Source organism: Notamacropus eugenii, chromosome 3 (assembly GCF_028372415.1).
Source record: "Notamacropus eugenii isolate mMacEug1 chromosome 3, mMacEug1.pri_v2, whole genome shotgun sequence".
Taxonomy (NCBI): Eukaryota; Metazoa; Chordata; class Mammalia; order Diprotodontia; family Macropodidae; genus Notamacropus; species Notamacropus eugenii.
This window is the reverse complement of record NC_092874.1, coordinates 353,165,656-353,178,873: the sequence shown is the minus strand read 5'-3', so window position 1 is coordinate 353,178,873 and position 13,218 is coordinate 353,165,656. Positions and strand designations below refer to the sequence as shown.

At 36.7% G+C, this 13,218-nt stretch overlaps 1 protein-coding gene across 2 annotated transcripts in view; it reads right to left on the bottom strand.

Annotated features, from left to right (window-relative positions):
- Positions 1–13,218, bottom strand: part of FBXL17 (F-box and leucine rich repeat protein 17) — a 493,494-nt gene that overhangs the window by 182,608 nt on the left and 297,668 nt on the right. For both annotated transcript variants that reach the window (XM_072597278.1, XM_072597277.1), the window contains one exon: positions 2,379–2,455. In XM_072597278.1, coding sequence (XP_072453379.1) covers positions 2,379–2,455 — 77 coding nt within the window. The remainder of the gene's footprint in view (positions 1–2,378; positions 2,456–13,218) is intronic.

Sequence of the window (13,218 nt, the reverse complement as noted above, 5' to 3'; positions counted from 1 at the left end):
TCATCTACCCAGCAAAACTGAGTATAATACTTCAGAGGAAAAATACTCATTCAATGAAACAGAGGACTTTCAAGTATTCTTGATGAAAAGACCAGAGATGAATAGAAAATCTGACTTTCAAATACAAGAATCAAGAGAAGCATGAAAAGGTTAACAGAAAAGAGAAATGATAAGGGACCTACTAGAGTTGAACAGTTTACATTTTTACATGGAAAGATAATATTTGTAACCCTTGAGAGTTTTTTCAGTAGCAGGGTAGTTGGAGGGATGATGATAGATAGATAGATAGATAGATAGATAGATAGATAGATAGATAGATAGATAGATAGATACATAGATACATAGATACATAGATACATAGAGGGCACAGGGTGAGTTGAATATGAAGGGATGATATCTAAAAAAATAAAATTAAGGGATGGGAGAGGAATATATTGGGAGAAGGAGAAAGGGAGAAATGGAATGAGGTAAATTATCTCTCACATAAAAGAGGCAAAAAAAAGCTTTTTCAATGGAGAGAAAGTGGGGAAGGTGAGAGTGAAAGAGTGAACCATACTCTCATACGATTTGGCTTAAGGAGGGAATAACATAAACACTCTATCTTACCCTACAGAAAGTAGGGGGAAAGGTGATAAGCAGGGGTGGGGGACAATAGAAGGGAAGGTAAATGGAAGGAGGGGCTAATTAGAAGTAAACACTTTTGAGGAGGGACAGGGCAAAAAGAGAGAATAGAATAAATGGGGGACAGGATAAGATGGAGGGTAATATAATTAGTCTTCAACAACATGACTTTTAGGAAGTGTTTTGCATGATTACACATGTATAACCTAGATCACATTGCTTGCCTTCTCAATGGGGGTGGGTGGGGAGGGAGGAAGGGAGAGAAGTTGGAACTTAAAAAGTTTAAAAGAACAATTGTTAAAAATTGTTTTTACATGTTACTGGGACATATGATGTAGAGGCAATGGGGTACAGACATCTATCTTACCCTACAAGAAAATAGAGGGGAAGGGAATAAGAGATTGGGGGGGGCCGGACCTGATAGAAGGGAAGGCAGATTGGGGAAGGAATAATCAGAATTCACGCTGTCTTGGGGTGGGGAGAGGAGATAGATGAGGAGGAAATCTGGAATTCAAAATCTTGTGGAAGTACATGTTGAAAACTAAAAATAAATTAATTAAAATAGCAATAAAATGCTTACTATTAATAATACTAGCTCATATTAATGTAACGCATTGGATTACACAAAGCATTCCATAAGTAACTATGTGAGAAAGGTCCAGAATGCAAATATCAGCAGACATCAAGATGGAGAGTAGTCACAGAAAAGATAGGAGATTTCAGTGGTGGCTAATCTCATTTTTCTAAGCTATCTAATTATTCAAAAAGAGATAAATATGTCACACATAGGACAATATCACAGGCAAATTATCCAAACTGTTGTAGAGCAGATTTAAATTGTTAATGACAGCTATGGTTTGACTCAGTATTATAGATTCTGATAACAATTAGCACTATTTCTTAACTCTTAACCAGAAAACTATTAAGGATGCTAAGGAATAAATCACTGGTGTTTTTCACTTGTAGATGATTTTTATATAACCTTTCAGACATTTGCTTTTGTCAATACAAAGCAAAATGAAGAATTCTGGAAGACAGAAGGAGAGTACCAGCTAGCTCAGTTCTCCCATAAATTGAGAATAGGTCTATATCTGTGTTCAGGTCAAACACAATAATCCTTGAAAGAAAAGATGGACTGAAGTTGACAGAAGAGAGAGACAGAAAGAGAAGTTATTTTAATTTAACCTTTTTAATACCCATTAAAACTCTTAGTTTACACCTAGAATAAGAGGGTAGTTCCTACTCAACTCGTGTCAAAAAAAAAAGTGCCAATTTGTCATTCTCTGTTTTTAATGTTAAAGGCAAATAAATCTCCTCTCCTGCATAGAAGACCCCTTCTGGTACACGCAAAAAATGAAAGCCTGGCATTCTAATCAAAAAAGAGGTTTTTAAATCACTGTATCTGAGATTTCATCAGCAGTAACAAACTTAAGCAAATCAAGTCATTCCAGTAATTTCTGATTTGGGTTTATTTTCTCAACAAATGCAATTTTGTAATTACTCTGATACTTATTCCCAATGAGGACTGATAGTTACTCACATAAAGAGAAATTTTTTTGCAGGCAATGTATACATCCATATTTTTGCACATTAGTCTAGGTTGGGCTCGTCTTATGTTTTAATATAAAGTTACTTAAAGTTAAAGGTTTTTATATATTGGTTCATTTATGGGTCTGTGAATGAACTTTAAAAACTCATTTTATATCTTTTTTTTAAAATCTTGAAAAATGTCAAAGAAAAAATGTCCAATTACATACCATAGTCAGTGATCTTACAAGACACCAAGTACAGCTCTTTCAGGTTTTGTCCTTCTTTTGCAATAACCTCCACACACCTGTTAATAAACACAAAAATAGCAAATTATACTAATGTATTTCATGTTAAATTAACAAAGCCTCTACCATCACATACTCTAAGAGGTCAGTTTTTGATGGATGTCATAATTTCTTCTTTTAATAATCATCTTTCAAGCTATTTCAAGAAAAAGTATTACGTTCTTTGCTTCTAAACTCTGTGCATATTCCAATCTCCAAATTAGTAAATTAAGCATATTTGTGACTAATGCATTCCATATTCTAAGAATTTAAAAAATATTGAAAAAGTAACATTAAAATGTATGGTAATATGATAACAGAACATATAACATCTGTGAATCAATTCATAAGCACTTATGGTACTACTAAGTGGATATTAAAATATTGCCTGGAGGAATATAAGCTACTTAGAAGGGACCACTTATGTTTGTCTTTGTATATCCACATCACTTAGCACAGTGGGCCACAACAGTCCAATAAAGTAAATACAAAAAAGTGTGTTTATATGTGTATGTGTGTGTGTGTGTGTGTGTATGTGTATGGATATAGATACAGTAAATACAAAGTAACTTTCAGAAGGTAGGAGGTAACTAGCAATTAGAAAGATCGAGAAATGCTTGGCAGAAATGAGGAGTCCAAGTCCCTTCCAGGGAGCTGGGGGCAGAAGGAGGGGATGCTGAGCCACAAGGTATGAGAAAGGAATGGTGACTAAAGGAAACTTCAAGTATGTCAGTATGGCTGGAACCTAGAAACGGGAAAAATGTGTAATAATAGGAATGCTATGTAATAAGTATGGAAGGTGAGCTAGAACCATACTCTTGAATGTTTAAAAGAGGAGCTTTCCAAGGACATCAGTGAAGGCATATTATGTTTATATATTACAACATATTTCATGCCATATTTTATGAGTCTCATGGTAAATATAACTACATATCAATATACCAACAGATATACGCATATATATATATATAATAAAGCTATATGTTAGAGTAAAATTATTAACCTTTGTTCAATTATTAATTGTGAAGCTGAGGTCATTTACCAGCAAACAATTTTTATTTTCTATTTCTAAAATTGATACATTTTATTCTGACACTTCATATTTTCCTGTACTGACCCACAAGAATCCCCCACAATGTATTTTCTGACCTATTTTTATTTGCTTGTTTTTATCTAATAATTTCCCGATGATGTTGCTAATATCTTTTTAATCTATAGATTATATGTTAAAAAGTAGCCTTTAAATTGTAGGAAAATCCATATGCAAAATCACATTAAAATCTGATCCTATTATCTTATTTTTCTTAAATTCTTTGTTCAAATCTCTGTGCACCTAGGTCATTTTTATTATTGGAAATAGACATATATTTATATAGACATATAGATTCATATACATAATATGCATATAATATATAACATTTTTCTGATTTATTTTAAAATTAAAGATTTTAAGGGATATGTTTCTGCCCTCAAAGCTCCACCAATACTTACAGAAAATAAATTATTTTACTTTAAAAACGTTTAATAATATCATGTATTTTGTTGTGTTGTCCTTTATATTATTTGAAAAGTCATAACATACCCTGCCATATACATCCTTTACTATGTTAACCTTTATTAATATCTGTTGAACATAGCAAAGAAAAAGGGTAAAAGGGAAAAAAAACCATTAACCTTTTCTTCAAAGTAAGGATCAAGTAATTTGATACTGATGTGTATAATCCATCAAGAATTTACTCAGTGTCCTTATCTGTCTTTCATGCCTTAAATTTGTTTTCTAACTTATTCACAATCATAGAATCTAAGAACTTTTAAAATGGCAGAAAATTTAAAACAATTTGTTATTGAAGGTCAAACCATTTATAGAAAGAATATTTTTGTAAGAATACTAAACTAATAGAGAAAATTTAAAAATTGGAATGATGAATATTTGAGGGTTTTCAGATATGCATAATATACCCTGAACTTAGTAACTGAATGAAACTGACATACTGTTCAATAACTTCTCTAGAAAATAATCCTAAGAGGAGCACAGGACAGACACAATGGAGAGAAGCTCATTCTCCTCAGTTTGATATTCAGTTCTCCTCAATAAATACTCATTAAAAACCTCTCCTTGGCAAGGCAGTGTCTGATAGGTTGCCTTCCATGGAGCTCTAAGATCAAATCACAAAAGAAAGCAGAGATTAACAAAGAGGCACACTCTCCCAAATGAAAACTACTGTAGACACTATACCTCGTACAGAGCTCTCAAACATGTGGCCAGCCCTCAGCACTCCAAAGTGCCGCCTAGCCTATGTAATTAAGAAATAGTTAAAAAAATAAGCAAAAACAAAATATAGCATAATGTTAATAAGTGGTTTTCTAAGTTAATATGCAGCAGCAGAGATTCTATTTGAGTTTGATACCACTGACCTAGTGGGTAGCTGGTGGAACAAAGGATTGGGCCTCAAGCCATGAAGACCTCAGTTCAAATGTGGCCTTACTACTGTGTAACCCTGGGCAAGTCACTTAGACTTTGTTTGCCTCAGTTTCCTCATCTGTAAAATGGGGATAATAATGGCACCTACCTCGCAGGATTGTTGTGAGGATCAAATGAGATAATTGTACAGTGCTTAGCCTACTGCCTGGCACATAGTAAGATCTGTATTGTTTCCGTTGAGTTACTTTCATTCATGTCTGCTCATCTGGGGTTTTCTTGGCAAAGATATTAGAATCATTTTACATATGTGGAACTGAGGCAAAAAGGGTTCAATGACTTGTTCAAGATCTAGAAAGTGTCTGAAGCCATATTGGCACTCACAGATAAAAGTCTTCCTGATGGCAGCCTTGACAGTCTATCCACAGTGCCACCTATCTGCCCACGAACTATAAAAATGTGTTACTGTTAGGGAGTAATTATGTCACAAAATATAAAACAATTTTTGAAAAATCAAAAGGCCGTATACAGAAGCAAAAACAAATGCCTAAACAAAAGAATAATGTCAAGAGCTTATGTGAACATTGTTTTTTTTAAATTTTATTTATTTATTTTAAAGGAACATTATTCTAAGATGGCTAAGGTGCTCCTCAGGCTAGGTGTTAGAAATTTCCACAGTCATCAGGAGGAAACAATGGCTTTGATTACTAGCTACTGATTAATGAGCAGTAGGCATCTTTCATTTACCAAAAGGTAAAGAAAACACAGGTTTGGTTTTAAAAGAAATTCTCAAAATCTCTGCTCTGTGTGAAATTCAACTACATAGTATGATTTATGCCTTTCTGTTTAACATATTTCTATTTTTACTAGCTAGAATTTATACACCATGCTTTAAGATTGGCAAAGTGTTTTCAAATACATTATCAAATCTGATCTTCACAACAACTTTAGGAGACAGATGCTATCATCCCTATTCCTTGATGAGAAAATTGAAGGAGAGATCAAGCAATTTGTCCAGGGTGAGAGTTAATAAGTGTCTGTGGTGGGATTAGAACTCAGGTCTTTCTGAATCCAGGCACGACTCAACTGTTTTCTGTATGCTAGATAGCACCCAGAAGTTTCCTCCTGAGGTATACATGCAAAGAAGAAAAAGCAACATGAAGATTTTCAGCAAGATTTAGTTTTAAGTCATATGTACATTTTTAGTATGTTTGAGGAGAAAAAGAATCTAACTTCTGTGGATATGGGTTAAAATCACTGATAAAATGCAAAAGAGCTGAATTTTTAGCCAACATTGCTATAAGGCTATTTTTTGAGAAATGGAATTAGCATTGGTTTAGGTGATACTGTCACTCCAAATTGGTAGAAATATCATGTACTTTGCTGATAAGAGGAATAATTAGGATGCATGTGGTAATTTTAGAGCATGGTAAATGATCACAGGTGGTATAACAAAATTCATTCTTTATGTTGCAGTCTATTTCCAGTAAGTGTCCAAACCCAGTGAAGTCCAGTATTATTACTCAAATAACTCCTTTCTGTTTTGGAAAGATCTTGAATCAAACAATATTAGAGTATTTCTAATGTCACTGCATGTATGACATAGCACCCAAAAAATTATATCAATTATAGATAGATGTAAATATATATGTATAAGATATAATTTATCTAAAATTCTATAAAATGTTTTATACAATCTTCCATCAGTTTATGAAGAGAGTCATTTTAATATTAAACTAAAATATTGGAGATATAATCACAAAAAATGATTTCTGCAAGTGACTGAGGCAGTCTCAGGCAGATCTGGAGATGAATTTTAAAAATCTGCATTTCTACTAGCCTCCCTAATTACAGCTAATACATGGAATGCTTTCAACATTCAATTACTCTTTGGTCCTTTGGGGAGAAAGCATAAATCCTTTAATACTGCATTTGGGATAAACAGATTAAGTTCTAGTGTGACCACTGAGGTCAATATGACCATCACTGATGAAAGTCAGAAGCACATCCTATAATGGGACTGGTTCTTTACACCTCAATTTTCCTATCCGTATGATGAGGACTTGGACCTGATGACTGGTGCAAAATTAAGAGCTCAATGGGGAGGGGGGGAGCGGGGGGGGGGGGGGGGTGTTAGCTCCAAATGTTAGGCCTCAATGAGGAAAAGGCAAAGTACTCGCACAAACCGATGAATCCATCATGTTTTGACCTCAGACCCACAGGGATTTCCTGATCCTTGGACTCTTGCCTAACCTTGAACCTTGCTCATCTGTTCTGCCCTTTGGAACCTGCTTCTCTGTATTTCTATGCCTTGGACCTATCTCCTAACTAGTTCCCTCCCTGCTTAGAGTCTCTTGAGAAGCCACTTGCAGGTATCACTTAAAACTTTACCTACTTCGGCTTGCTCCCTAGACTCTACAGGCAATTCTACTGGGTCCCTACCTCCATGGAGGGCAAGGGGGAATGGTATGCTAGGGTTTACAAATTAATGAGACTAAATCTCAGTCAACAATCACTGTATGCTTGGCACAGTACCAGGCAAAGGATGAAAATTAAACTTTGACAGCCCTAAAGGAATGAAAAAGCTACAGAATTATCAAATGGAGTTCTTATATATTCAAAGAATGTCTCAAGAGTGTTATACCCAGAAGGGACCTTGAAGATCATTTAATCCAAGGTTCTCATCTTAAAGATAAAACAACTGAAACGTGCAGAGGTTAAATGACTTGCCCAAATTCACACAGATAATTAGTGCTAGAACAAGAACTGAAGTCTAGCTTTTGTCTGTAACATTTTAGTCACCTATGAAAGTGTCACAATTGAGTAATATAGAATGTTAATCATAGTGATCTTTAAAATGAGCCTGGAGTGTTTCATAACACAATTAAATATCTTTTCTTTAATCAAAGAAAAGAGAGTGGCACAACTTAAAAAGATATGAGAAATCTAGAGACTTTGTATTATGTCCCAACCCTTCCACTAACTAGTTGTGCGCCTATGGACAAATCACTAAATCTCTCAGTGCTTCAGTTTTTTCTTTAATAGAAGAAGGAGGTGGACTGATGATTTTTCAGGTCTTTTCTGTATCTAACATTTTATGTCTGTATCTAATTTTATGTCTATATCTAATAATATATGTCTGACTCTCCTGGGAAGCAAAAATATACACTATCAAAACAGAGACTCTCTGTTGATTTCCATTTTGGTGCACACAGACTTGGAATGTGGGCTGAGTTCTATGGTCATGATCTGGCGTGGCTCTGAAATGTTTAACCAAATAATCTTGTTGATTTTTGGTAGTGTGCATTTCAAAACTCTCTCTGATCACAGAAAACATGCTGAAAAACATTCCAATGTGATTATTACTAACTTAATTTTATTTTGATAATATACCTTTAAAATGCATCTGAAATATAAGATTTGCCAAGTAGGCTATTTGTAGCCTGTATACCAACTATACAATTGAATATGATTTTAAATTATACATTCCTATCTCCTTGAAAAGAGATTCTTAATCACCTGATTTATGTGAGGAATAAAGGTTAATGAATCGAGCTGTATATACTTCAAAACTATCAAAGGAATTCAAAGGAACCTTGAATTATAGAAAACAAACTGTCTTCTTTATACACACACACAAAAATTATGGGTTTTTTTTTGTCTGCTACTCAAAAGCTGGAACATGACATTAGTGACAATGAAAGGAACTAATGAGGAAATATGACTCCGCTGCTTGCAAAAGGAGTGTTCCTGGGAGACCTTGTTACTGTTTGTGAATATTACTTCAAACCCAAAAGAAGCTAATTGGGGCTGCCATCCGAGAGTTTGCAGATCTCACTGTAAAGGATGGTCTCCATCACTAGAGGTGTGAAAAGAACTGGTGCCATTAGAGAAAGCATTAGCGTACGGCTGGATGAAATTCTAAATGAACATTTCTGGATTTGAACAATACATCTATTTTTAAGAAGATGTAAGTAAGTGCTGGCTTAGACTGAGAACAAAACACAGGACAAGTGCAATGATTCAATTGAGTATTATGAGTACTGCAGTGAAGATGTCTATGCTGCAGGATGAACAAACAGTTTAAAACACAAACCCAAGACAATGGTGATGTCTTAGGGGTTCTCATTATTTTCTGAAGCAGGCCAAGCTGCCTTAGGGTGAAAATGGAAACAAAGGATGAGAGGAGAGCAAATATTTAGCAAATTTAAAAAAATGGTGAAGAAGCATGGAAATGAAAAATTCAAATCTGTGTGACAAGGAGTTATCAAATAACTACTCTGAGTAGTAAATTATACTTAACTGGTAATGGTAGTTACAAGGAAATAAAACCTAAGCCCTAGCCTCAAAGAGTTTATAATCTTGAGGGGAATCAAGATGGACACATGTCTATGTAACATAAATCAGGACATGCTATCAGGACACACCGAGTGCAATGGAAGTTCAGAGATTTATGGAGGAGACAGAACTTTGAAAAGATTTTTTTAAAAGAATCTTAAGAAACCCCAACAAATACAATCTAATCCAGCAGCTCTACTTCGGATAATTCATGTTTTGGTCAGATAAACATGTTTCTATGTCTAGTCTGTAGGTATACCTTGCTTTAAGTCCAGCTTGTACAACCTATTAGCCCATGGGTCTACTTGCAGCTTGCAGCCCACCAAAGGATTTGAGGTGACTCATGAAAAATGGAGAGGATGTTAAAGAAAATAAGGAAGTAATGAGTGCTCTGTTCATGCCCAGTTTAGCCTGCCTTCCACTAGTCACTATGTGCCCATCAGGTAACTTGGTGGGTGGGTTGCCACTGCAAACTCTCTCCTGTTTGTCATGTGACCTGTGGCAACCAACGGTCATCATTCTGTCTCTAAAAACCTATCTGCAGCCTGAAGAAGTTTAGCCTATTTTAATTTTGGGCCCTAACTACTGTCAAGTTGTACAGGTCTGCTGTAAGTAAACCCTGATGGGAAAATAAGCATGAGTTACTCACTTTATAAGATGCTTTAGATAACAAGTTATCCTGGGACAACATAAATCAGATTTGATTTACAAAAATCTAGTGTATGTGAAATTTTTAGTAATACCTTATACCCATAAGAATGGGCTGTTACAGTTATTAATGTTACCTTTAAGATGAGTAGTTTATTCATAAATGACAAAGGATAATATTCCCCTGATCAGACTCGATGCCTCCCATCTGTAGCTTTTCCCATATTTTATATGACTGCTAAAATAATCTAGTGTATACAGGGCTGGTAATGGTACTGCTCCATCTAAAAACCTTCAGCAGCTCCCTACTGTTTAATAAACAAAATACGCCTGCAATAGCTTACTCAGTACCCTCAACAATCTGGCTCCAATTTGCCTTTCTAGCCTTACTGTGGGAAAATTAAGATACAGCCAAAGGCAGGGAGATAGTGTGGCACGGAGGAAAGCTTACAGCACGTGACTTCAGGAAAAAATAGACTTCATATCTTGCACTAGATGCTCACCAGTGAGACTGTCGGAAATTTGCTTCATCATTTTGTTTTCCCTTTTCTCATCGGTCAAATACTTATTGTACTATGGGTTTGAGAACAGTCTGACATTTTAGGATTTGTATTTCAGAGTGATAAGCATTCTTCCCCAACCCCAGGGGAGAGAGGGAAAGATAGGAACTATTGTGATCTGTGAGACCAGAGGACTCTAGGAATTGGAACCCACTATCCATAAGGGCATAAGGCAGGTAGGGCACAGAAGAGCGCCAGGAAGAGAAGGGGTGTGAATGGATGGCAGTCAAGGAAAGGGATCTTAATGAGCTTTCAGTTCCCTGTAGGAGCCTTGGAACAAAGGATCTGGGTGGAGGCTGCCAGTTGCAATGACTACCATTAAGACTGAGAAAAACTCTGAAAGGTTTACTCTTTCCAAATATTTTCCTTCCAGATTAATGGGTCCTTAATATAATCTGTTCTTTAAAATTAAAAAAAAAGTAAAAACTCTTTCTTTATCCTGATTTTTGCTATTAGGTTGTGCTAAGCAGAGAAAGAGTGGAAGTCTGAGGTTTATTAGAAATATAAACAATTTAAATAAGGCAGAGATCTAAACATCTGAAATGTTAGGGTTTTCTTAACAGATTACTGATTTTATTAACATATTTTTGTAATATAAACCACCTAAATTAGCAAAAAAGTTACCCCACAGGACTGAAGGGACCATTTTGTCCCTAAGCTAAAATAATAGCTATAGTAACGGGCTGGTGTAGTTGCTGAACCCAAAGGGGACTTAGAAAAATTCCAGCCTCCAAACATAAAGAGAAGTGGTCAAAGTGTTTATGCAATGATCTAAGGGAAAGATATTTCCCATCACTAGTCCAGTGAGAGCAGAAAGATGTGATCTGAGAGGATTCATTATAACCTTTCTTTTATCCTGATGGGGGGAGGAGTAGAATGGAAGGGTAGAAGCACTGTCTTTTTGCCTCTTTTTATATCTCCAGCATTTAGCATGGTGCTTGGTAGACAGAAGGTGCTTAATAATATTTATTAATTGTTTAATGATTACACACTTGCAGCTTACAGGAATACATTTATAAAAATTAACTTATCTACTTCACATAGTTGTTGTAAGTGTCAAATGAACTAATATAAAAAAATATTTATGCTATGCTATGATGAGGATACCAATTACTGATGGGGTACAGACTCTGGGAATTTTCTTGAGCTCCCCTGGAATCTCCTCACTTAACCTGGCTTTTCATACTCAAATTGAGCTCTCCTTGTATCTCCTCACAGAATCTGGCTTTTCATACTCAAATCTGTGGCCACTGTATGTTACCTCTTGATTGCCCCACCTGCTTCCCACCTAGGCACCCCCTAGTCTGATATCTCCTGATACCCTCCAGCTGTTTCCAGCCTTTGACCTTCCTTGGACTTCTCCTCAAGACCCTTCCTAAACCCCTCCTCCCATCACCCTGGACTACCAGACCACCCCCAGATCCCTCCTACAGTCTTTTCTGTATTTAAGTTCCATCTTGTCTCCATGAAGGGGCTCAGAGGCTCAGATTCAATCCAGCTCAGACTCTGTTTAGCTGGGATTCTATCTGGCCCGCTTGTGAATACAAGCATCACAAATGCTTAGATTCCTTAAGAGGCAACCCAGTCTGGCGAATCTTTAATAAACTTTGTTTTCTTTGGCTTTAAGAAGGCTTGAGTCGAAATCATTCGAGCACGACCCGGACTGTCGGTATTTTAAGGTCCCCCATCACTCCTCAACCTCATCATTTATGGTTCCCTGACCGGGAAAAGCTGCTAATCTCAAGTTCTTCTGCTAAAACTGGAAGGTATATAAGCCTCTGCCTCTCTCTATCCCCTACTTGCTCTCCAAGCACCTTGGAAGTGGATTTTTGGACCTGGCTTCAGGTCCCAGTATCAGGCAAAATCTCTAAACTTTCTGGGCACTTGAGAGTTAGAGACTCAGGTTGTCAGTCCACTGGTTGTGTTTGGGGCAGTGGACCTGGGCATACCCTCCAAAAGTGGGTGCCCAATTCTCTGGATTTCCTGGATGCAAGGAAATTGGGGAAAACTCGGTTACTTTTTTAGTGTGTGCCTAAGTCTCTGAACTTTCTGGGCGCTAGAGAGTTAGGGACTCTGGTTGTCAGTCCAGTGGCTGTGTTTGAGACAGTGGACCTGGGCATACCCTCCAAAGCACAATTCTCTGAACTTTCTGGGCACTAGGAGGTTAGAGAAATGTCAGTTAAGTGGGTGCCCAACTATCTGGATTTCCTGGACACAAGGAAATAAGGGAAAACTCGGTTATTTTTCTCCTCATGTTTTTTTTTCTCAAGACTTACTTCCACATCCTCCTTTAGTTCCAAAAAATTCGCCTTTGGGTTGTCTTTTACAAAATTGGAAAAAAATTAGCTTCTCTAAAGAACTTAAAAAGAAAATGTTGGTGTTCTTTTGCAACACACTTTGGCCTCAGTATCACCTGAAGGACAATGAAGTGTGGCCCATGTTTGGGAATTTACAATGTAATACCCTTTTACACTTAGAATTATATTGTCTCCAAAAGGAAAAATGGATAGAAATACCTTACATAAGGGCCTCTGTCAAACTCTCTCAGGATTCCATTCTCAGAAAAGATTGTAAGATACTTGTAGCTAGAGCCGCCCCACAAAAAGGAAATGGGGGTGAATTGGATGTTTTGGATGACCCCCTGTTTATGGCTCCTAGGGTCTTGGCCTCACTTCCTCCCCTATCTCCGTTCCCAACCCCCGCTCAGTTCCCAGCCTTGGGGCTTGCTGAGGTGCCTCCCTCTCCTCTCTCTGCAGCCCCTCTCACTGGGGCAACACTCACTCAGGTCTCAGGCCCCAGCCCCATGGCAGTCTCTACA